Source organism: Bombina bombina, chromosome 3 (assembly GCF_027579735.1).
Source record: "Bombina bombina isolate aBomBom1 chromosome 3, aBomBom1.pri, whole genome shotgun sequence".
In the NCBI taxonomy this organism is placed as follows: Eukaryota; Metazoa; Chordata; class Amphibia; order Anura; family Bombinatoridae; genus Bombina; species Bombina bombina.
In genome coordinates, this window is record NC_069501.1 from 149527537 (window position 1) to 149553571 (window position 26035).

Here is a 26035-nt window from a genome sequence, read left to right on the forward strand (position 1 = left end):
CTGTCCCCTGATCTGAAGTTTACCTCTCCTCAGATGGCCGAGAAACAGCAATATGATCTTAACTACTCCGGCTAAAATCATAACAAAAACTCTGGTAGATTCTTCTTCAAACTCTGCCAGAGAGATAATAACACACTCCGGTGCTATTTTAAAATAACAAACTTTTGATTGAAGATATAAAACTAAGTATAATCACCATAGTCCTCTCACACATCCTATCTAGTCGTTGGGTGCAAGAGAATGACTGGGAGTGACGTAGAGGGGAGGAGCTATATGCAGCTCTGCTGGGTGAATCCTCTTGCACTTCCTGTTGGGGAGGAGTAATATCCCAGAAGTAATGATGACCCGTGGACTGATCACACTTAACAGAAGAAAAGGTTATTAAAGCAAGAGGGTGAGGAGCAGAACATTCTTCTTTCAAAGGAAAAATGCTACCAAAAGCAGACACAAAGTGTTATTTAATTTAAGAACATGACACCCATTACGGAAACGTGTTTTGCACTTGACCTGAATGTATTTGAGGGGTAGATTTATCAAAGTCCAGGCAAATTGTCTATGTGCTTCATCTGTAACTGCCCCCATCTCACCTCTGCTGGAGCGCACACGTGCGCTTGTATTAATAAAAAAAGTCGTAATTCTGCGCTTTTTTAAACTGGCGAGCTGCGGCGCTTATCCATATATATCATGCTACTCCTCTACATGTACATTTTGCGCATATATATCTGTCAAGATTTGTACGTCCAAAATGTTATAATCTGTTACATCTTCTCTCTCTCTATATATATATATATATATATATATATATATATATATATATATATATATATATATATATATATATATATATATATATATATATATATATATATATATATATATATATATATATATATATATATATATATATATATATATATATATAAAAAAATATTATTCCCCTCTTACTTAAAACAAACATATATAAATGAATGTTTAAATGAATATACATATCTTACATAGGTCTGTGAAAGAGAAATACAGACAAGGCAGACATAAATTTGTCTATTGTATGCAATATGTATTGGTATTTTAACAAATGTTCTTAAATCAATTATCACTATTATAAAGTGAGAAATAACACTTATGAATAGTCTTCAGTCAGTCTGCAAACAAAAACTCTGTAAACTGTCTATCCAAAATGCAACCAAAATCTTCCAGTTCATGTCCGATTGTTATATAGAATACAAAACTCTCTATCCAAAATACAATCAAAATGTTCAAGTTTATGTCTCATTGTTATATATGTTTTTTCACCTATTAAGTCAAAAGACACAAGCTTTTTATTAAGATAAACAAAACATATTTATTAAAGTAAATTAAAATTATTTTTTTCAACAATGAACCGAAAAACAAAATTGATCAACTAAAATTTAAATATAAAGATAGATCACAATGATTCCAATTTTAAACGCGTCTAACTATTGCATAATTCAGTAAGAGTTTTCTCAGTCTCCGTGAGCAATTGTATAATATCCCTTTTATTTACAAGAATTTGTTCATCCGGTGGTACTGAAAGAAATAGGAAAAAACTAAATTTATGCTTCCCTGATAAATTTCTTTCTTTCCGGATATGGAGAGTCCACAACGTCATCAATTACTAGTGGTAATATCACTCCTGGCCAGCAGGAGGAGGCAAAGAGCACCACAGCAAAGCCGTTAAGTGTCACTCCCCTACCCACAATCCCCAGTCATATGACCAAAAGGAAAATGGAAAAAGGAATAACACAAAGGTGTAGAGGTGCCTGAGGTTTAGTCAAAAATAACTATCATAAATATAGGGTGGGGTCGTGGACTCTCCATATCTGGAAAGATATAAATTTATCAGCTAAGCATAAATTTTGTTTTCTTTACTAAGATATGGAGAGTCCACAACGTCATCAAAAACTAGTGGGAACCCATACCCAAGCTAGAGGACGCAGATGACTAGGGAGAGAAAACAAGACAGGGAGGCCCAAACAGAAGGCACCACCGCTTGAAGAACTTTTCTCCTAAAAAAAGAGGCCTCAGCCGAGGCAAAAAGTATCAAATTTGGAACATTTGGAAAAAGTATGCAGAAGACCAAGTTGCAGATTTGCAAATCGGTTCCACAGAAGCTTAATTTAGAAAACCCAAAAAGAGGAGACGGCCCTCATGGAATGAGCAGTAATTCTCTCAGGAGGCAGCTGAGAAGCAGCCTCATATGCAAAACTTATACCAGAAAGAAAAAGCAGTAACTTTCTGACCTTTACGCTTTCCAGAGAAACAAACAAACAGGGCAGAAGACTGGCGAAAATCCTTATTTGCCTGTAGGAAGAATTTTAGAGCATGACAACATCCAAGTTGTGTAACAAACAATCCTTATGAGAAGAAGGATTAGGACATAGAAAAGGAACAACAATTTCCTGATAAATATTTCTATCTGAAACCACTTTAGGAAGAAAACCCAACCTAGAACGAAGAACCGCCTTATCAGCATAAAAGAAAAGGTAAGGCGAATCACACTGCAAAGCCGAGAGTTCCCGAGACTCTTCAAGAAGAAGATATAGCAATAAGAAACAAAACCTTCCAAGATAGCAAGAGCCTTCTGAAAAACTTTAAGAACAAGGGTAAGGCTCCAAGGAGGAGCAACAGACTTAAACACAGGCCTGATTCTGACCAGGACCTGACCAAAAGATTGGACATCTGGCACATCCGCCAGACGCTTGTGTAATAAAAAAGATAATGCAGAAATCTGACCATTCAGAGAACTGACTGACAATCCCTTCCCCAGACCTTCCTGGAGAAAAGACAAAATCCTAGAAATAAATTCTGACCCTATTCCAAGAGTAGCCCTTGGATTCACACCAATAAAAGGTATTTATGCCATACCTTATGGAAAATCTTTCTAGTAAAAGGCCTGCAAGCCTGGATCATGGTCTCAATGACAGACTCCACGCTTACACAGAACTAAGCGTTCAATCTCCAAACAGTCAGCTTTAGAGAAACAAGATTTGGATGAACGAATGGACCCGGAGTTAAAAAGGTCCTTCCCTCAGAGGATACCTCCAAGGTGGAAAAGATGACATCTTCACTAGGTCTGCATACCATATCCTGCGAGGCCATGCAGGATCTATTAGAATTACCAATGCTCTCTCCTGTTTGATACAAGCAATGACTCATGGAAGGAGAGCAAACAGAGGAAACCGATATGCTAGATTGAAAACCCAAGGAACCGCCAGAGCATCTATCAGGGCAGCCTGCAGATCTCTTGACCTTGAACTGTACCTTGGAAGTTTGGCGGTCTGCAGAGACGCCATCAGATCCAACTCCGGCACCCTCCATTTGAGGGTTAACCTGGAAAACACCTCCGGATGGAGAGCCCACTCACCGGGATGAAAAGTCTGTCTGCTCAGGAAATCCGCTTCCCAGTATCCACTCCTGGGATGTGGATGGCAGAAAGATAGCAATTGTGAGCTTCCGCCCACTGAACAATCTGAGCCACCTCTTTTATGGCTAAGGTACTCCGAGTTCCTCCCTGGTGGTTGATGAAAACCACTGAGGTGATGTTATCCGACTGGAACCTTATAAACCAGGCTAAGGAAAACTGAGGCCAAGCCATCAGAGCATTTCAAATTGGTCTCAACTTCAAGATATTTATGGGGAGAGCAGACTCCTCCCGAGTCCATAGTCCCTGCGCCTTAAACGAGTCCCAGACCGCTCTCCCCAGCCCAGCAGGCTGGCGTCAGTGGTCACAATCACCCAGGAAAGTCTCTGGAAGCATGTGCCCTGAGACAGATTTTGCTGAGAAGGCCACCACAGGAGATAGTCTCTTGTTGACTGATCTAGATATATCCTCTGAGACAGATCTGAATGATCTCCGTTCCATTGTCTGAGCATGTAAAAAGGAATGATGTCCATGGAAGCAACCATCAGACCTTCATACATTGAGCCACTGATGGCTGAACAGTAGACTGCAGAGGGGCAAGAGAAAAGAATCTTGGATTTTCTGACCTCTGTCATAGGGAATCTATAATGGTCCCTAAGAAAACTACACTTGTAGCTGGAACAAGGGAACTCTTTTCCAGATTCACTTTCCATCTGTGGGAATGTAGAAAGGACAACAAGATCTCTGTATGAGCGTTTGCTTGTTGAAAAGATGGCACCTAAACCAATATGTCCTCCAGGAATGGCGCTAAATCTATTCCCCAAGACCTGATCACTGCCAAGAGAGCCCCCAGAATCCTTTAAAAGTCTGGGAGTTATAGCAAGACCAAACAGAAAAACCACAAACTGAAAGGGTTTGTCCAGAAAGGCAAATCTCAGGAATTAGAGAAATCTCTGGCAGAAAACATGAAGATACGCATCCTTCAGGTCTATGGAATTCAAGAAGTTTGAATTCTTTATTGTAACCCTGAGATACTATGTCCACAGCCCAAGGCTCTGGAACATCTCAAATTCATGCTTAATCAAACAGAGAAAGTCTATTCCTCACTTGATCCGATCCCGGAGCAGGAGCAGACCCTTCATGCTGACTTAGACTCAGCTGCAGGCTTCTTTTGAGTGGTTCCCCTCATCCCAACAGATTGGGCTTCCAAGAAGACTGACGTCCTTTAGGTCTGCTCTTCTTGTCCAGAGGTAGAAAAGACCCTTTCCATTTGCTAGACCAGCACCAAACAAGGTTTTACCCTTATTAGGAAGCGCCAGAAGCTTGGACTGAGATAACATTGGCTAAGATTTTAAGCCATAACACCCAGCGGGCTAGGACAGTGAAGCCAGACATCTTGGATTCCAGTCTAATACTAGTATATTAGAAATAAAGGAATAGGCTAGTTTAAGAGCCTGAATCCTATTTTGAATCTCCTCCAAAGGAGTTTCTACTAAAATTGATTCAGACAAGCCATTGCGCCAATAATATGCCACACTCGATACTGTGGCAATACAAACAGCAGGTTGCTATAAAAGAAACATACATCTCTCCATCAATAAACCTCAAGCTTATTTCCAAGGAATCCATAAAGAAGCAGCTAACCTCTATAGGGATCATAATCATCTTAGCCAGAGTAGAAATAGCCCCTTCTACTTAAGGCACCGTGCGCCATGAATTTAAATGGAGACAGCAACAAAATTATATATATATATATATATATATATATATATATATATATATATATATATATATATATATATATATATATATATATATATATATATATATATATATATATTTATATTTATTTATTTTAAAAAAATTATGCTTACCAGATAAATTCCTTTCCTTCCGGATAGGGAGAGTCCACGGCTTCATTCCTTACTGTTAGGAAATACAACACCTGGCCACCAGGAGGAGGCAAAGACACTCCAGCCAAAGGCTTAAATATTCCACCCACTTTCTCATTACCCCAGTCATTCTGTCAAGGTAACAAGGAAAGTAGGAGAAACATCAGGGTATAAATGGTGCCAGAAGAATAAGAGAAATATTAGGGAGCCGCCCCTTAGACAAGAAAAAATGGGCAGGGGCGTGGACTCTCCCTATCCAGAAGAAAAGGAATTTATCTGGTAAGCATACATTATGTTTTCCATCTTAAGATAGGGAGAGTCCATGGCTTTATTCCTTGCTGTTGAGAAAACTATACCCCAGGTCTAGAGGACACTGAATGAATAACGGCAGGAAACAAAAAAAGAAGATGCGGACCCTATTCTGAGGGCACCACAGCCTGCAAAACATTTTTCCCGAAAGCTGCTTCAGCCACAGCAAAAACATCAAACTTGTAAAATTTAGAAAAGGTATGCAAGAAGGACCAGGTCACCGCCTTACAAATCTGATCCATAGAAGCCTCATTCTTAAAGGCCCAGGAGGAAGTCATTGCTCTGGTAGAATGAGCCGTTATCCTCTCAGGAGGCTGTCTCGTAAGCTAAGCGGATGACACTCCTCAACCAGAAAGATAGGGAAGTAGTAGTAGCCTACTGCCCCTTACACTTCCCCGAATAGATAATAAAGAGGAAGATTGTCTAAACTCCTTGGTAGCCTGAAGATAAAACTTCAAGGCCCGAACCACATCCAAATTGTGAAACAACCGTACATTCTAAAAAGGATTAGGACACAAGGAAGGCACAACAATCTTTTGATTGATGATGCGGTCTGACACCACCTTAGGTAGAAAACCTAAATTTAGTGCGTCAAACTGCCTTATCTGCATGAAAAAAAACAGATAAGGAGGCTCACATTGCAAAGCAGAAATATAAAACTCTGCGCGCAGAGGCTATAGCCAACAAAAAGATAAACTTCCAAGATAACAATTTAATGTCAACAGAATGCATAGGCTCAAACGGAGCCTGTTGCAAAAGAGAACACGATTCAGGCCCCAGACCTAAACAGGTCTGATCCTAATCAGAGCCTAAACAAAGGACTGCACATCTGGAAGCTCGGCCAGTCTCTAGTGCAGTAAAATCGAAAGGGCCGAAATCTGTCCCCTCAGGGAACTAGCCGACAGACCATTCTCCAGTTCATCCTGGAGAAAAGATAGTATTCTGGCAACCTTAATCCTGTGCCAGGAAAAAAACATGCTCTTCACACCAGTATAAGTAGGTCCTCTACACGCCTCATAACTGGTTTTCGAGCTTAAATAAGAGTATCAATAACACTCTCAGAGAAACCCCTCTTGGCTAAGACTAAGCGTTCAATCTCTACGTAGTCAGCCTCAGAGAATCTAGATTTTGATGAATAAATGGACTCTGTATCAGCAGATCCCGGCGACAAGGTAATTTCCATGGCGGATATGAGGACATCCCCACCAGATCCACAAACCACGTCCTTCGAGGTCACGAAGGAGCAATCAGGATCACTGATGCCCGTTCCTGTTTGATGCAGACCACTACACGAGGAAGAAGCAGTAAAGGAGGAAAGAGATATGAGTCTGAACCTCCAGGGCACTGCTAGTGCATCTATAAGATCCGCTTGAGGATCCCTCAACCTCAAAACTTACCTAGGCAACTTTGCATTAAGACAGGAGGCCATGAGATCCATCTACGGCATCCTCCGCTCGCTGCATACCTCTCCAAACACCTCGGGATGGAGAGACCATTCCCCTGGGTGAAAAGGATTGCCTGCTGAGAAAATCCACTTCCCAGTTGTCCACACCCGGAATGTGGATCGCTGACAGCGAACAACAGTGGGCCTCAGCCCACTCCAGTATCCGAGATACCTCCTTCATCGCCAGGGAACTTCTCGTTCCCCCTTGACGATTGATGTAGGCAACCGAGGTTATGTTGTCTGATTGGAAGCTACTAAACTGGGACAAACCCAGAAGGGGCAAAGCCTTCAAGGCGTTGAAGATTGCCCGTAGTTCCGATATATTGATCGGAAGGGAGGAGTCTTCCTGAGTCCACAGCCCCTGTGCCTTTTTGGCACCCCAAACCGCTCCCCATCAGGATAGGCTTGCGTCCGTAGTCACAATCTCCAAGGGTGGTCTTAAGACGCACATCCCTCGGGACAGATGATCTAGACAGAGCTTTCAAGATAGCGATTTTCTCGACCGGCTGTCTAATACGATCTGTTCGGACAGATCTGAATGATCGCTGTTCCATTGTCTCAGCGCGAATAGCTGTATAGGCCTGAGACGGATTCTGGCCAGAGGAATGGTGTCCATGCAGGACACCATAAGACCAATCACCTCCATACACTGAGCCACAGAGGGACTCAAGGAGGGCAAGACAAGCCGAAGTTATCTTGCAACGTCTCTGGTCTGTTAAGAGATATCCTCATGGATATGGAGTCTATGATAGTACCCAGGAATTCCACCCCGGTATTTGGGATAAGAGTACTCTTTTCCAAGTTTATCTTCCATCCATGTGATCGAAGAAAAATGAGAAGAGACTCCGCAAGATTAAAGGATGGTGCCTGCACCAGAATATCGTCCAAGTACTGTACTACTGCGATCCATTGGGTTCTGGCAATGGCTAGAAGGGCCCCCAGAACCTTCGTAAAGATTATTGGAGTAGTAGCTAGACCAAACAGAAGTGCAATGAACTGGAAGTGCTGCTCCAAGAAAGCAAATTAAACAAGCAGCACTTGGAATCAAACCCATAACACACATGTTCAAACAGCAGTGCCTTAGCTTACTGAGCTACAAACAGTTACTCCTGAAGTAGAGGAAGAATGGACCGTACCGTCTCCATCTTGAAAGAAGGAACACTGAGAAACTTGTTTAAGCACTTTAGGTCCAGAATTGGATGGAAAGTTCCCTCCTTCTTTGGGACCACGAAAAGGTTTGAATAAAACCCCAAACCTCTTTCTCTGATAGGCATCAGGGCAATAACTCCTGAGTATAGATCCTGAACGCACCCCAGAAAAGCATCCCTCTTTTCTAGTCTGGTAGACAGATTTGAGAGTAGGAATCTGCCCTTGGGCGGATGAGATTTAAAACCTATCTTGTATCCCAGAGATACGACCTCCAGGACCCACGGATCCTGCACGTCTCTGAACCAAGCATCTGAAAAAAGATCAGGGGCCGCCCTTCATGCCGATTTTTTTCGGTGGGCTTCTTATTCTGCTTGGATTTATTCGGCTTCCAAGTACTCTTGGGTTGCTTGGGCTTGGAGGAGGATTGTCGTCGTTGGGATTTGTCAGAATTACAATACTGTCGTCCCTTAGACTTGTTCTTATCTTGCGGTAGGAAGATTTTGGCTTTGGTTCCGGTAACTGTAGAAATAATAGAGTCCAGGCCTGGACCAATAAAATCTTTCCCTTGAAGGGAAGAGAAAGGAGTCCGGACTTAGAAGTCATATCCGCAGACGAAGACTTCAACCAGAGCGCCCGGCAGGCTAGGAACGCAAAGCCAGAGGCCTTTGCATTTAGGCGAATAATTTGCATGTGCGCATCACAGATAAAGGAATTAGCAATTCTCAGAGCTATAATTCGGTCTTGAATATCCTCGAGTGGAGACTACACCTCAATGAGTTTCGACAAAGACTCGCACCAGTAGGTAGCCGGTCCGGCAATTGCAGCCGCCGGTAAAAAAACAAACAAAAAAACGTATGTTGAAATATCTTTCTCAGAAAGCTTTCAATTTTCTTATTCATTGGCTCTCTGAACGAAGAACTATCCTCAAGAGGTATAGTAGTACGTTTAGCAAACTTAGAGACAGCACCATCCACCTTAGAAATGGATCCCCACAAATCCAGTTGAGAGTCCGGGAACAACTTTTTAAAAATAGACGAGGGGGAAAAGGAAGAACCAATTCTCTCTCATGTTAGAAGGTACTAACCGGCACAGGAAAAGTCAAAGGAACTTTCCTGTCTTCGTAAACTGTCTAATTTAGGTAACATAGGTTCTTCAGGCAGCGTGGCCTCTGGAACCTCTAACGTAGAGAGAAACTCCTTTAATAAAAAAAAAACACAGGTGCTCAATTTTAAATCTAAAGGACGGTTCCTCCGCAGCAGGAGGCTTAGACGCTAAGGATTCCGACCCAGAAAGTTCACCCTCTGAAGCTACAGAGGCTAACTCATCATTGGTCAACTGGGACATAATAGCTAAATCTGATAAATATTTAGATGACTCTGGGTAAGGAGTGCTCTGTTTAACTTTTCTCTTGCGTTTGTTAGAGCAAGGTAATGCACTGAGGGCCACAGACACCGCAATTTGTAACTGCGTGGCAAAGTCCACAGGAAGAAGGCCCCCTCCGAATGGAGGATTGGATGTCCTACGGGGAACTGCATATGGAGTGGATAATGTAGCAAGGGTAGTAATCTCACAGGACACCGAGTCCTGAGAGGTAAACGGCTCAGAGGGACTAAGAGCCTTAGCAGGCTCGTCTCCCTCCTTAGACTTTATAACGGGGTTAAGGCATGTGGAACATAATTGAGTGGGTGGGAAAACCACAGCCTCCTCACAATATAAACAGGTTTGATTTAGTATAGAAAGAGTACCTTCTAACATGACAGAGCCCTCTCCTCAGGTTCTCTCCTCAGGTTCAAGTCTCAGCAGGAATGGAGGGAATGAACATAGATTTTATTACATGTACAGCAAGTAATAGGAGCTGTGCAACACTTTTAAAAACTAAAGTGAAACCTGTTTGTTCCCGCCAAAAACACAGTCTATCAGCCCAGGAAAATAAAATCACACATAGCAGTATGTAAATAATTAATACACTGATTAATTAACCCCAACTGTTCAATAGACCCCCTTCATCCTATCAAGGTATAAAGGAGCCACACTGTGACCCTGTTTAGCATTTTATGTGTAAATATTTTAAACTATCTTACCTCCAGGATCCATGCTGTGGAACAGAACACTGCCTCTCAAGTATGACAGTCTTATAGCAGCGCTCCTGACGGACTTGAGCGAGAGAAAGCAGGCAGTGAAACTCGTCAACACTGATTGCTTTGGGGCTGTTAGCAGTTCACAGAAAAACTTTCCCTGCATCTCCAGACTCTTAACTTTCATCAATACTCTCACTGAGAAGTTGATATGACTATTTAAAACTTCAGTCCTATCTCAAAGGGCAGATACCCTTTTTCAGGACTCTCCAAATCTTTTGACACTTCTCTGCCACCTCCTAATGTGACGAAAGACAAAGAATGACTGGGGTAATAAGGAAGTGGGTGGGATATTTAAGCCTTTAGCTGGGGTGTCTTTGCCTCCTCCTGGTGGCCAGGTGTTGTATTTCCCAACAGTAAGGAATGAAGCTGTGGAGTCTCCCTATCTTAGGATGGCAATAATCTCTCTTTTTTGTCTGTCTATAAAAATATATGCATGTACGTAGGTATCTATCAATCTATGTATCTATTTATCTTTACGTCTATCAATGTATCAATCAATCTACCTATCTCTCTGTCAATGTATCTATCTTTCTATATATTTGTCTATGTATCTATGAGGCAGTCTATAGCACCTAGCACATTCGGAATCCCAGCAACATTATAAAATCCAATTTTTATCCTGTGCCATTGTTCTGCAGTCTGTGGAACACATATATATTTGTGCAGATGTTTTAAAATTGCCTTTAATACAACACCCAAGTGCCTAGAAAATGATGGCTGACTCATTCCTACCACCACACTGGACACAGATTGAAAAGATCCTGTAGCCAAGAAATGTAGAACAGCCAATAATTTTACTATTCCTGGTAACGATCTTGTCCTTCTAGTCCTTGGTTCAAGTTCATGGCATACTAGTCTAAATACATCTAAAATAGTTGCTCTGTTGATCCTAAAAAGTTGTTTTATTTCATTATCAGTCAGGGCATGAAGACCACAACGGTGCAAGAAGACACTCGGCACACGTATGCGCCTTTCTAAGCGCATATTTCTTGCAATCTCTTGCAGGCGCCGAACAACGGACAAATTAGCTAAAATCAAAAAGTATTCCATCTTCAGATGTGAAAAAATGTCTACTAAACAGAGATTCGCCTATGTATTGAAGGCGAAATAGAGAAGACGTAATTGGAGGAGAAAATACAGTTCAATATTGGCGCAAAGCAATGATGAATATGTAACTAGTCTTATTTCTATATCTAGGTCTAAAATTATGTCTGGAAGCAATGTGTATTAGCACTGTAGAGAGCGCGCCCGTGCGCCTAGGCAAATGCAAATATATTTCTATCAGATTTGCGTACTTCTAGGCGCAGATTGCCTACATAAATATGGCGATTGGTGCATATGCGTAATTTTAGACGCAATTTCAGGTGAATTGCTTTGATAAATCTACCCTTTAATAGCTTCAGATAAAGTTGGAAAATAGCACACCTGTACTTTGTTTGGGGCACGGAATACCAGACTCGCCAGGTCCTCTCATCCAGAAAGTAACAATTATTCCAGCCTCCAATTTGGCAAAAAAGACCTTTATTTGTTTACATGGGGTCCAAAGAAAACAAAATACATAGGGGTTTTCTTGGGACCCCATATAAACAAATAAAGGTCTTTTTGCCAAATTGGAGACTGGAATAATTATTTTACTTTGCCAGAACTCTTAAAATAAACAGTCTCTGGTTTCTAAAAATTGGGACTTGAGAGTTCTTTGAGGTTGCTTAATTATTTGAATTAAATGGGTCATCCCTTAACCTAGAGAATAGTATATTTCTATTAAACAAACAAGACCACCGTAGGTAAATAAATCACAATTTTTTTTAGGAATAAAGGACTGTTACATACAGTGGATTTCCATAATCAACAAATGCATAATAAAAAGACAACTACAGACAGCCTCTTATCACATGCTTTTGTATTTGCTTTTCACAACAGGAGGCTGCTAGTTCATGTGAGCCATATAGATAACATTGTGCTCACGCCCGTGAGTTGTGGATGACACTGCACTAATTGGCTAAAATGCAAGTCAATAGATAATAAATAAAATGTCATGTGATCGGGGGTTGTCAAAAGAGGCTTAGATACAAGGTAATCACAGAGGTTAAAAGTATATTAATATAACAATGTTGGTTATGCAAAACTGAAGAATGGGTAGCAAAGGGATTATCTATCTTTTTAAACAACAACAATTTTGGAGTTAACTGTCCCTTTAAGGAAGTTACACAAAATTAATATAAATAACATCACTTAACTTCATTGCCACAATAAAGAATGTTAAGTAAACCTGTATCCCTGACCGTGTAAAGAGAGATGAAAGGACTTATGAGGAAAAAAAAAAAAAAGTATATAACAAGCAGGTCATCAAGCTAGTACAGTTGGGTCAAGTTCATCAAGTTATTGCAACATAGAAATCCAAAACCTAACCAAATACTCACGAGAAACAACACTCAGAGTGACGAGGCATTCTTCACTGCCCACTCGGTTAGACGCAATACATTTATATAAACCACTGTACTCTTGCGAAGCATTTTTCACAGTCAGAACGCCAGAATTTGTATCTATATGGTCACAAAAATTAAAATAAGGAGATTAGCATATAAAATCATTCAATGTGTTATTCTATAGCGAAGAAGAAAATGAAGAAAAAAGAAAACCAACATGTAAAGAGTTATCTACCTATAGAAGTTGTACGTTTATCTAGAAATGATTTAATTTTCTACAAAGAAATCAACAAACAGCGCAGTAACATTCCTTAAAGGGACACTGAACCCAATGTTTTTCTTTCGTGATTCAGATTGAGCACGAAATTTTAAGCAACTTTCTAATTTACTCCTATTATCAAATGTTCTTTATTTTCTTGGTATCTGTATTTGAAATGCAAGAATGTAAGTTTAGATGCCGGGCCATTTTTGGTGAACAACCTAGGTTGTCCTTGCTGATTGGTGGATAAATTCATCCACCAACCAAAAACTGCTGTCCAGAGTTCTGAACCAAGAAAAAAGCTTAGATGCCTTCTTTTTAATATAAAGATAGCAAGAGAACAAAGAAAAATTTATAATAGGAGTAAATTAGAAAGTTGCTTAAAATTGCATGCTCTATCTGAATCACAAAAGAAAAATTTTGGGTTCAGTGTCCCTTTAATTGTTTAAGTACTTTGTGATGAAATAACAGAAATGCAAAATTAATAAAGAAGTTTAACAGGACATACCCAGCGTCGACAATGGTGGAAGCTTATTTTGGCCGGTGACTTTTTGCCAGCTGTAGGTAATGGGGTAAGTTCCTTCTTTTGAGTTACATTTCAGACTAAGATCCTTTCCGATTTCCTGTGCACCTTCAACATAACATCTTGTTTTCGCAGGTTTCTCTGTTCAGGAAAAAAAAAAAAAAAAAAATATATGTTTACCCGATTTCCTTTTCTTCTGATAGAAAGAGTCCACAGCTGCATTCATTACTTTTGGAAATTAAGAACCTGGCCACCAGAAGGCGGCACAGACACCCCAGACAAAGGCTTAAATACTCCTCCCACCCCCCTCATTCCCCAGTCATTCTGCCGAGGAACAAGAAACAGTAGAAGAAATATCAGGGTGAAAAGGTGCCAGAAGAATAATAAGGACGCCCCACATAAAATTACGGGTGGGGAGCTGTGGACTCTTTCCATCAGAGAAAAAGGAAATTATCAGGTAAGTATAATTTATGTTTTTCCTTCTTAAATGGAAAGAGTTCACAGCTGCATTTATTACTTTTGGGAAAACAATACCCAAGCTATAGAGGACACTGAATGTCAAGACGGGAGGGTACAATAGGCGGCCCATACTGAGGGCACCAGGCCTGAACCTCTACCCAACAAAAAACCCTGCTTCGTCCCGAGGAAAAGCCCCAAAGACACTGACTCGCTGTCAGTCCAGAAGCCAAACTAGAGACCGCAAACTGACTCGACTGAGCCAACAGTCCTCCAGGAGACATCGTCGCCCAACAGACGGTCCCCCACAGATGGAGAAACCAGCTGAAACCCCCAAGGGGAAAGGCAAAGGAGAACCAAGGAAACCGGAGAGGTCCCCTAATACAAAAAAAGAACATTTCCAAGAGTGTGCCCAGCTCACAGAGACCCAAGGGGGCTCAAACAAGGGAAGGAGGTCACGCCTATACCAAGCGAAACCCGGGATAAGACCGGGCTCAGAGACAGAAAAGACGTCTCTCCAACATCCTGCAAGCACGGAATGCAACTGAAGAGGCAAAGACCTCCCAGTGTCTGACCATAGAATACAAAAGCATTCTCCATGAAAAAGTGTGTAATACACCCAGGTTAAAAACCCCAAGGTTGAGAACACAGAGTCCATAACAGGACGACACAGAGGGTATTTGTGAGGAGGAAGAAGCAGTCAAGCAAGAAACAGACCGCAAAAGCAACCCCCAGACAGAGGGCATTCTCCAGGCAACCTAAGTCGCCGGACCTAAACACAGGTCCCTAAAAAGGGGTACACAAAACCTTAATCGAGGCCCCCCGAGAAGGGGAGTATACCCTCAGAACACGAAGGAAGACTAAACCCTCTTCTCAAAGCAATGGAGCAAGTTGAAAGGAAAATGTATACTCTAGCAGACTGAGCTAACAGGATAGACTCAACAAGGCTCACATATTCAGAGGACACTGCGACCTGAACGCAGCGCCTCAGACCACTCGGCCATCCTGACCTGCAGACCCACACCCAGCTGGACCAACCCAGCCTCAGGGATTCAAGACCGGGGAACAAATGAAACCCAAAACAGGTACAGGAACGAGCGTAAAGATAACACAGCCATCCCCACAGAGTACAAGTACAACCCAACTCTGAAAACAGACAACAAGGCTATAGACCTAAGGATCTATCAAAATAAAGGCCCAACAAGTCTGAATTGGAGCCAGCAAGACCACAGGGGACCCAATCCCACCTTTCCACCTCCCATCCAGGAGAAGCCCCAAGCAAGGACTCTATCTCCATAGGGAGGAGAATATCCCCTAAAGGAAAGGGATGATGCCGGAAGGCCAACAACTGTCCTGAAGGCCAGAATCACCGGCTAATGGGAAGAGAAATTCCCAACACAGATGTCCTAGAAAAGGACCCCCCTATAAGTAGCTTGCCAAGCAGAGGCACAGCCAACCCATTCAGAGCAGGGAATCCACGTGAACACTGGCAAGCTGACCAGGGGAATGCAACCCTAAGGCGCACCAGAAATTGGGCATCCAGCGCCAGCAGCTGGGTATGAACCAACAACCCTTAAGGCGCAAGCCACACAGCTAACCCTCATTTAAACTTCCGCATTGGAAGGCTAGCCGACACCAGAAGCAAACGTCAGATCAGAAAGCAGGAGTTTTGCCTCGGTTCAAACCCACAACCTTCTGCTTCAGGAGCTGTGGAGCTAACCACTAAGCCACATATCCCTTTGATGACATGGGCTACACTGTGGCAGAGTAAAAAATACTCTGAAAATCTGGCCAAACATGACCAGGTTAGGTAGATGGACCAAGGACATAGCCTAAGTTCCCACTACCGTGGAACACCCCGACCAGCCCTGAGATCCAAGATTCCAAAACCACCCAAGACTGGGACAGGAAAAAGGCCAAACCGAAGCTTCAGCAACTGTTAGTCTCAGGGAGAAAACAGGTCCGGGCACCTAATAGTTCAGGCAAACCTTACCTAGAACTAAACACCCCAGCAGACCAAAAAGCCAGACACAAAAGATATAGATGCATATCCAGAGAATCCGGATAGCGATAAGAACTCGAAAGCCCCAAAGAAAGGAAGGAACCACCCCTAGCTAAAGTCCAACGCTCCAAGGAGCAAGGCTAGAAGTCGTATGAAGATACTTCTCAGAGCCTCAGGACAACCAAGGAATAGCTTGAGGTCAAAAAAATCCTACTAGCAGGACTAGTCTCCCTATCACCTCCGCACAAGCAGAGGACACAAGGAAGAGAAAGGCACTAAGCCTACCCAGCTCCGGAAAAACCCGAGCTAAACAAAGTCCCCGCAGGGAACAACCATCACCCGGAAACACAGATCCCTAAAAAGAGATCCAACTCACCCAGAGACAATGGAAGATGACCCAAAGGTCTCTTAAAACTCAAACAGACAGTACACGTCTAAGAGTAAGAGCTGTATCTAGATACACTATAAACAGCTTACGAGTACACCTGCAAGGTGTCAAGAGCTGCAACAGGTTTAAAACTACAAACCTTCTGCATGATAGACAGCTCAACTGAACAAGCTGTTGGACCAAACCCAAAAGGACAAATCCAGAGGCCTAAAAATGAAGGCCAAACCGCTCAACTGCAGTAAGGGGCGTTAAGCCCTCCAACCCTCCAGCACATGGGGAAGGAAACTCTAAGTTCTGATGAAATCAGATGTCAGAGTGACGCAGCGGAAAAACTCCCCTGCCCAGCCATCTATGACTGAAGGCTATAAGGACTGAAACAATCCTTCCCGCCTCACGGACCCACAGGTCCTCTCGAATGCTTAGTTGAACATGAAAAACAATGATAACCTGGGCACTCGGCGCTTCTACCGAACCAGCAGAGCAGAACAGCGCCAAGTGTCTGAACAGTCGCAAGACCGAACTAACCCGACAGGACCAGCCTGCACCCAGAGTTCTAAACGGCAAGCTGCATAAATTCTCCCTCATAGGGGAAAAAGGAAAACAGACATTTTAAACATAGGATTAACATGTCCAAAACAACTTCCGAAGAAGTAATAAAGAGTATCAATCCCAAAAGGTTCTCGAAGGGAAAAAAAACCCAAAGACATCCCATCGAATATAAATAAAATATAAGGCAACCCGGAGGTTAACGCCCAAAAAGACACAGGCCTACCCGCAGGACCAGCCAAACTGAGCCCTATCTTTCAAAAACTGGGAAAGATCTCAAACAAATGACAATCAGGAGATTACTTCATCCCCATGTGTCTAATAAGGTGCACCATTTGAAGTAGCAGACTGAAAATCCCTGTATCTGGTAACGATAGGATCATTCAATAACTGAAAAAGGAAATTTATGCTTACCTGATAAATTTCTTTCTTTTACGATATGACGAGTCCACAGATTTCATCCTTACTTATGGGATATTGCCTCCTGGTCAGCAGGAGGAGGCAAAGAGCTCCACAGCAGAGCTGTATAAATAGCTCCTCCCTTTCCCCCCAACCCAGTCATTCGACCGAAGTTAGGAAGAGAAAGGAAAAGCCAAGGAGCAGAGGTGACTGAAGTTTAACAAAAAGAAAAACCTGTCTTAGAAAAAAACGACAGGGTGGGCCGTGGACTCGTCATATCGTAAAAGAAAGAAATTTATCAGGTAAGCATAAATTTCCTTTTCTTTTACAAGATATGACGAGTCCACGGATTTCATCCTTACTTATGGGATACAATACCAAAGCTATAGGACACGGATGAAAGGGAGGGACAAGACAGGAACCTAAACGGAAGGCACCACTGCTTGAAGAACCTTTCTCCCAAAAACAGCCTCAGACGAGGCAAAAGTATCAAATTTGGAAAAAGTGTGAAGGGACGACCAAGTTGCAGCTTTGCAAATCTGTTCAACAGAAGCATAATTTTTAAATGCCCATGAGGAAGCCACAGCCCTAGTTTAATGAGCTGTAATTCGTTCAGGAGGCTGATGTCCAGCAGTCTCGGATGCAAAACGGATGATACTCTTCAGCCAAAAAGAAAGAGGTAGCCGTAGCTTTCTGACCCCTACGTTTCCCCGAAAAGACAACAAACAATGAAGATGATTGACGAAAGTCCTTAGTCGCCTGCAAGTAGAACTTCAAGGCACGGACTACGTCCAAATTATGTAACAGACGCTCCTTCTTAGAAGAAGGATTAGGACAAAATGAAGGAACAACAATTTCCTGATTAATATTCTTGTTAGAAACAACCTTAGGAAGAAACCCAGGTTTGGTACGCAACACTACCTTATCAGAATGAAAAATAAGATAAGGAGAATCACATTGTAACGCTGAAAGCTCAGAAACTCTGCAAGCAGAAGAAATAGCAACCAAAAATAAAACTTTCCAAGATAATAACTTAATATCTATGGAATGCATAGGTTCAAACGGAACCCCTTGAAGAACTTTAAGAACTAAATTCAAACTCCAAGGAGGAACAATCGGTCTAAACACAGGCCTGATCTTAGTCAGAGCCTGACAAAAGGATTGAACATCCGGAACATCTGCCAGACGTTTGTGTAGCAAAATAGATAAAGCAGAAATCTGTCCCTTTAAGGAACTTGCTGACAATCCCTTCTCCAATCCTTCTTGGAGAAAAGACAAAATCCTAAGAATCCTAATCTTACTCCATGAGTAACCCTTGGATTCGCACCAATAAAGATATTTACGCCATATCTTATGGTAAATCTTTCTAGTAACAGGCTTACGTGCCTGAATCAAGGTATCAATGACCGAATCAAAGAACCCTCGCTTAGATAAAATCAAGCGTTCAATCTCCAAGCAGTCAGCTGTAGAGAAACTAGATTTGGATGATGGAAGGGTCCCTGAATGAGAAGGTCCTGCCTCAATGGAAGCTTCCACGGTGGCAGAGATGACATGTCCACCAGATCGGCAAACCAAGTCCTGGGAGGCCATGCAGGAGCGATGAGAATCACTGAAGCCCTCTCCTGTTTGATCCGAGCAATCACCCGGGGAAGTAGAGCAACCGGTGGAAACACATAAGCTAGGTTGAACGACCAAGGCACTGCCAAGGCATTTATCAGTTCGGCCTGAGGATCCCTGGACCTGGATCCGTATCTCGGGAGCTTGGCATTCTGACGAGATGCCATAAGATCCAGCTCCGGCCTGCCCCATCTGAGAATCAGGGTGGCGAAGAAGATGGAGTTCCCATTCCCCCGGATGAAACGTCTGTCTGCTCAAAATATCCGCTTCCCAGTAGTCCACTCGTGGGATGTAGATTGCTGACAGATAACAAGAGTGAGCCTCCGCCCACCGAATTATTTTGGATACTTTTGTCATCGCTAAGGAACACCTTGTTCCTCCCTGATGATTGATGTAAGCCACAGTCGTGATGTTGTCCGACTGAAATCGGATGAATTTGGCCGAAGCCAACTGAGGCCAAGCCTGAAGCGCATTGAATATTGCTCTCAACTCCAGAATATTTAATGGAAGTAGAGACTCCGACCGAGTCCACACACCCTGAGCCTTCAGGGAATTCCAGACTGTACCCCATCCTAGTAGACTGGCGTCCGTTGTCATTATCACCCACGAGGGCCTGCGGAAGCACGTCCCTTGGGACAGATGATCCTGCGACAACCACCAAAGAAGAGAGTCTCTTGTCTCCTGATCCAGATCTGAGGAGACAAATTTGCATAATCTCCATTCCACTGTCTGAGCATGCTCAGTTGTAGAGGTCTGAGATGAAAAAGAGCAAACGGAATGATGTCCATTGCCGCCACCATCAATCCAATTACCTCCATGAACTGAGCCACTCATGGCCGAGGATTGGACTGAAGGGATCGGCAAGTATTCAGAATCTTTAACTTTCTGACTTCCGTCAAGAAGATTTTCATGCATATAGAATCTATTAGAGTTCCCAGGAAAGGAACCCTTGTCTGTGGAATTAGTGAACTCTTTTCTAGATTCACCTTACACCCGTGAGTCCTTAGAAAGGAAAGAACAATGTTGGTATGAGACTTCGTCAGCTGATAAGGACGCCTGGATCAGAATATCCTCCAGATAAGGCGCCACTGCAATGCCCCACGGTCTGAGAACCGCTAGCAGAGACCCTAGAACCTTCATGAAGATCCTGGGTGCCGTGGCCAGCCCAAAAGGAAGAGCCACAAACTGAAAATGTTTGTCCAGGAAGGCAAACCTTAGGAACTGGTGATGATCTTTGTGGATAGGAATATGAAGATATGCATCCCTTAGGTCCACGGTAGTCATATATTGACCCTCCTGGATCAATGGAAGAATTGTTTGGATAGTCTCCATCTTGAAAGATGGAACTCTGAGAAACTTGTTTAGACTCTTGAAATCTATAATGGGTCAGAACGTTCCCTCTTTTTTGGGAACTACAAAGAGATTTGAATAAAACCCCTGCCCCTGTTCCTGTATTGGAACGGGACAAATCACTCCCATAGTGGAGAGGTCTTTTACACAACGTAAGAATGCCTCTTTTTATCTGGTCTACAGACAATCGTGAAAGAAGAAACCTTCCCCTTGGGAAGGAATTTTTGAACTCCAACTGATACCCTTGAGACACGATTTCTAGTGTCCAGGGATCCTGAACATCTCTTATCCAAGCCTGGACAAAGAGAGAAAGTCTGCCCCCTACTAGATCCGGTCCCCTTCATGCTGTCTTGGGAGCAACAGCAGGCTTCTTGGGTTGTTTACCCTTGTTCCAAGCCTGGTTGGGTCTCCAGGTGAGCTTGGCTTGAGGATAATTCCCTTCCTGTTTGGCGGAAGAGGTGACTCCTTTGAAATTACGAAAGGAACGAAAATTACTTTGTCGTCCTCTATGCTTAGAGGTCTTATCTTGAGGGAGGAGGTGACCCTTACCTCCCGTAATGTCAGAAATGATTTCTTTCAAGTCAGGCCCGAATAGGGTCTTTCCCTTAAAAGGAATAGCCAAAAGTTTGGATTTAGAGTACACATCCGCAGACCAAGATTTCAACCATAAGGCTCTGCGCGCTAAAATGGAAAATCCTGCATTTTTAGCCGCCAATTTGGCGATCTGAAAGGCGGCATCCATGACAAAAGAATTAGCCAGCTTAAGGGCCTTAATTCTATTCATTATCTCCTCTAAAGAAGTCTCAGTCTTAAGAGACTCTTCTAAGGCTTCAAACCAAAAAGCAGCCGCAGTTGTGACTGGTACAATGCAGGCCGTCGGTTGTAATAGAAATCCTTGATGAACAAATAGCTTCTTTAGAAGACCCTCCAACTTTTTATCCATAGGGTCTTTGAAGGCACAACTGTCCTCAATAGGGATAGTTGGACGCTTAGCCAGGGTAGAAATAGCTCCCTCCACCTTAGGGATCATTTGCCAAGAGTCCCGAACTGAGTCAGCTATAGGGTACATCTTCTTAAACATAGGGGAAGGTGAGAACGGGATACCCAGTCTTTTCCCATTCCCGCGTAACAATTTCCAAAATTCTCTTAGGAAACCGGAAAGACATCAGAGTAAGAAGGAACTTCTAAGTATTTTTCCATCTTACACAATTTCTCTGGAGGTACCACAATAGAGTCACAGTCGTCCAGAGTCATCAAAACCTCCCGTAGCAACAGGCGGAGGTGTTCAAGTTTAAATCTGAAGGACATGACGTCCGAATCTGTCTGAGGCAACGCACTTCCCGAGTCAGAAAGTTCCCCCTCAGACAAGGTCTCCCTACCCCCCAATTCAGATCCCTGGGAGGGTACATCGGAGATAGCCATCAAAACATCAGAAGTCGCAGGGACCACATGGGTTTCTGCCTTGCTGCGTTTGCCTTGCAACACTGGCAACTTAGACAAAACTTCTGTGAGAGTAGATGACATAACTGCAGCCATATCCTGCAAAGTGAAAAACGCAGACGCCGTTGAAGAACATGGCGTCATTTGTGCGGGCGTTAAAGGCTCTGACGCTTGGGGAGAAAGTTGCGGCATACCCTGAATCTTATCAGTTTGAGAACAGTCATTGGATATATCGTTATTAAAGAAAATCTGCTCCTTATATTCTAAAGCTCTCTCAATAAATGGGGGCACAGTGTAACAGGGGGTTCCACAATGGCATCCAAACACATAGGACATATACTGTGTTTAATGTCCTCCATAGTAGCAGATGCAAAGGCAAGTGTGGTCAAGTCACTGATAAACAGTCAGAATGATCACTGCAACAAAAATAGTGTACTGTGTATTTAAATACGTAAACGTTTTCACGTTAATTCCAAAAATTAATAAAATAACTAAATAGCAGTAAGGTGCGGTCCAATGTATACCCCACACTCCCCATGTGGGCCCTGCTTATAAAAACACACTGGTCCCGGAAACTCAGTCACCCCTCCACAGCGGCTCCTACCTGCCTCCGTGACCACCGCTACCCTCCGACCAGCGTGCCTAGGATCGCTTGTAGACTAACGTGACAAGCGGACCTAGGGACTGCCTGAGCACACTGCTCCAAGAACTTGTTCACCGGAACTCAACTGAGGCGTAACTGCGCGGACTAAGCGTGCAAAATCAAGTCCCGTCCTTCGTGGGCGGAAACAAGCACAGAACCCGGGAAAATAATAAAGGCATTTTAACGCCATGTACCGGAATCAGCCACAGTTCTCGTCTATTCCCCAGCGTCAGCCAAACATACTATAAATAAACAGAGTTATGCCCGTTATTGTACTCTCACATCTGAGCACTATAATACACCTCCCAGCGCTTCTGGCTAATGTGAAATGATGCCGGACTGTCTGGAATAAAATAATGTGTGGGTTGTCATCTGTTTGCTTCAGCTAATGACATCCAACATACTTGCACAGGGAGACCCATATCAGAGCCCATAACCCCAAACTGCAGTGTACAGTCAGTTCTGAGTATATGCCTCAAAGCCCCAGAAATAAAGAGACTGCACTTACCTCCATGCTAAGGAACAGCATGAAAATATTCAGTGTCCACTCTTCCTCCCGAGGTCCTGTGAAGAAAGAAGGGTCTTAGGAAAAATTCACTAAGTCCATATCCAGGCATCACCAATATGGGAGGCGTAGTGAGACTAAAACCTCACAAGTTCCCATAACATAAATGGTTCTTCCAGAAGCTGCCCGGTAGTAAAATAGCACACTTTGGCACCATTTAAAAAAACAAAAAAACTCTTGATTGAAGAATCTAAACTAACACCTCACTCCTATCACTAACACAGGCAAAGAGAACGACTGGGTTGGGGGGGGGGGGGAAGGGAGGAGCTATTTATACAGCTCTGATGTGGAGCTCTTTGCCTCCTCCTGCTGACCAGGAGGCGATATCCCATAAGTAAGGATGAAATCCGTGGACTCGTCATATCTTGTAAAAGAAAACATGTCTGAGCAATACGCGAAGGCGCACAATCCTGTAAAGAAAGGCACAACACTCAGGAACAGTTACACCCGTGGGGGAACTGTAGAGGCCCTCCCCAAGGCGGAAGGACCGGGACAATCGGGCACGAGCACATTCTCAAAGAAACGTCTGGACTCTGCAGACAATCGCCACCATTATGTGGAAGCGAAAACGTGCTGCAACCTCCAGGGGGAACACAGCACCCTACATGGAAGAATCAGAAACTGGGTTACCAGCATGTGTAGAAGTATGAATTGGTAGGGAACTCGCCTCGGAGGACAGGACCCCCAGAGGCAGATGGCTCAGCAGTCCCTTGATTCCCCGAGCCCGAGGAACCAGGCGCTCTGAAATGGCATACGGAACAAAACTGGTTGACATGTGTCAACGAGGACAATCTGGATTCGTCACCGGACACAGAATCTGAAATCAAAATAGTCTTGGTATCAGAATCCTCCATAACCGGATAGAGGAAATATCAATATGGACTAAAGTATGAAAACAAAAACGCCACCTGACACCCACAATGGCTGGGGCACTCACCACCTCCTATGACCAGACCCCTCCGGACTAGAATATCTCCTGTGCCACACGGTCAGGAATGTAAAAATGGGGAGCGGAACGTAACCACGCCCGAACACAAGGTGAACCGAATAGTCCAAAAAAGCGCGCCCAACCAAAAGGCTGTGTCACTTCCAAAGGCCTCAAAATTCCAACCACGAGCACATAAACATCACACATTAGCAGGTTGAATCACATAAACATGATTATAAACCCCTCTTTTCAATAACCCCCGTCAGGAGATATTAACCCATGATTCCAAGATACTAACAGAGACTAGCTGAGTCCCTTATGTCAAATAGTTAGACCAGCAAAGGTGTGTAACCTGTCGGGAAAACATTCACATTACAGTACATTGACGATAAAGTAAAATGAAACGATCTTACTGGAATCTACGCCGTGGAACAGGAACAAGGCCTTTCAAGTGTGACGAATAGTGGCAGCGCCTCCGCCATGGACTCGAGAGAAAAAGCAGGCGGCGGAGTGAAGTTCGACAACGCCGATTGCTTGAGGAGCTGTTAATATGAGTCGGGATGGTTTTGCAGAAAGACTCTCCCTGCATCTTTAGACTCTAACTTTCATCCAAGCCCTCACTGAGAGACTGACAGGACTACTTAAAACTCCTGTCCCATGCCGAAGAGTACTACCCTCCATAAGAGACAAAAAACAAAAATTTAAAAACTTCTGGACACGTCTCTGCCAACCTCCTAGGACGAAAGGCAAATAATGACTGGGGGATGAGGGGAGTGGGAGGGGTATTTAAGCCTTTGGCTGGGGTGCATTTGCCTCCTCCTGGTGGTCAGGTTCTTAATTCCCAAAACTAATGAATGCAGCTGTGGACTCTTTCCATTTAAGAAGAAAAATTTAATTTATTACACTTTTCATTGTTGTGACAACATGTATTGCATTTGTGCATATCAAGAATCAGGAACTGGCAGAGCAGTTTACAATCTTAAAGTATTAAATGTAGCCAAAGCAGTCTGTCAAGTTTTTCTAACATTTGCTCTGCTTAGTAAATAACAAGCTAAGGATTTATCAGACATACAAACCTCACCCTATTAGTGTGATCCGGCCATATCCAAGGCACCAGTGTTTACAACAGTTTGTTTGAGCTGTAAATCCAGCAAACTCTTTTATATGTCCACCTAGTTAGTAAGTGCCATTACAGTATCAGTAGTGCCTGTTATGTTTCGCTTTTACATAAGGTTATTTTAAAGTGAAGTACAGTTTGCACTGTGGATGGCTAACTATAAAGTCCACCAATAATATATTTTAGCTCTCTGTGGTTTTTCAGCCTTTGCTTTATTTTAAAAGTTTCAACTATACCAATACATCTTACACTGTGAGCCCTTAAAAAGCTACCTCCAAATAATATATCTGCTCCTGCTTTTCATGTACTGTCCAATCATTTCCCTTTTTTACTGAGGTCTTAAAGGGACAGTATACACTAATTTTCATATAACCGCATGTAAAAGACACTACTATAAAGAATAAGATGCACAGATACGGATATAAAAATCAGCCGTTGAAGGCTGCCTCTTATCTCAGTGAATTTTGACAGTTTTTCAGTTAGACAGCGCTAGTTCATGTGTCATATAGCTAACACTGTGCTAATTCCCATGGAGTTTTTATTAGTCCGCACTAATTGGCTAAAATCCAAGTCTGGTATAAAAACCAAAGCGCCTAGTAGGCTGGGTCTAAAACTAATGTGATAATGGATATTAAAAAACTAAATATAGTATAAAAATAAAAATAACACTTTAATTTTTACAGACATGGATCCATGTTACAATCGGACAAACGTAATAAAAACAATAAACAGTAAAACTCCAATGATTAAAATCTCTTCATAGCTGGTTTAACTTAATTGGACTGATCCCCTTTTCTAAGTGGGACCGTGAGTAGTCTGGCACCTTGCTACAGGTGAAGGGAACCTCGTTAGAGGTTATAACAAAAATCTAGTGTGTGTTCTGTAGAATACAAATCGGTGAACCTATATCGATTGTCCTAAAATCTTTTTAACAGGTGTGATGTGTAGTAGTATTGCGCAAAAGCAAAATTGCTGTAACCTTGCTAAAAGTGATCTAAAAAATAATAAATAATAAATCCTGGTGTGTGCCCCACACACAGAACTGGAGTGACCTAATATATC

General features: G+C 42.9%; 1 protein-coding gene across 2 annotated transcripts in view; it reads right to left on the reverse strand.

Annotated features, from left to right (window-relative positions):
* CXADR (CXADR Ig-like cell adhesion molecule) overlaps positions 1–26035 on the reverse strand; it is a 136778-nt gene that overhangs the window by 54545 nt on the left and 56198 nt on the right. For both annotated transcript variants that reach the window (XM_053706012.1, XM_053706011.1), the window contains exons 4-5: positions 13508–13663; positions 12735–12857 (exon numbers count right to left, since the gene is read on the reverse strand). In XM_053706012.1, coding sequence (XP_053561987.1) covers positions 12735–12857; positions 13508–13663 — 279 coding nt within the window. The remainder of the gene's footprint in view (positions 1–12734; positions 12858–13507; positions 13664–26035) is intronic.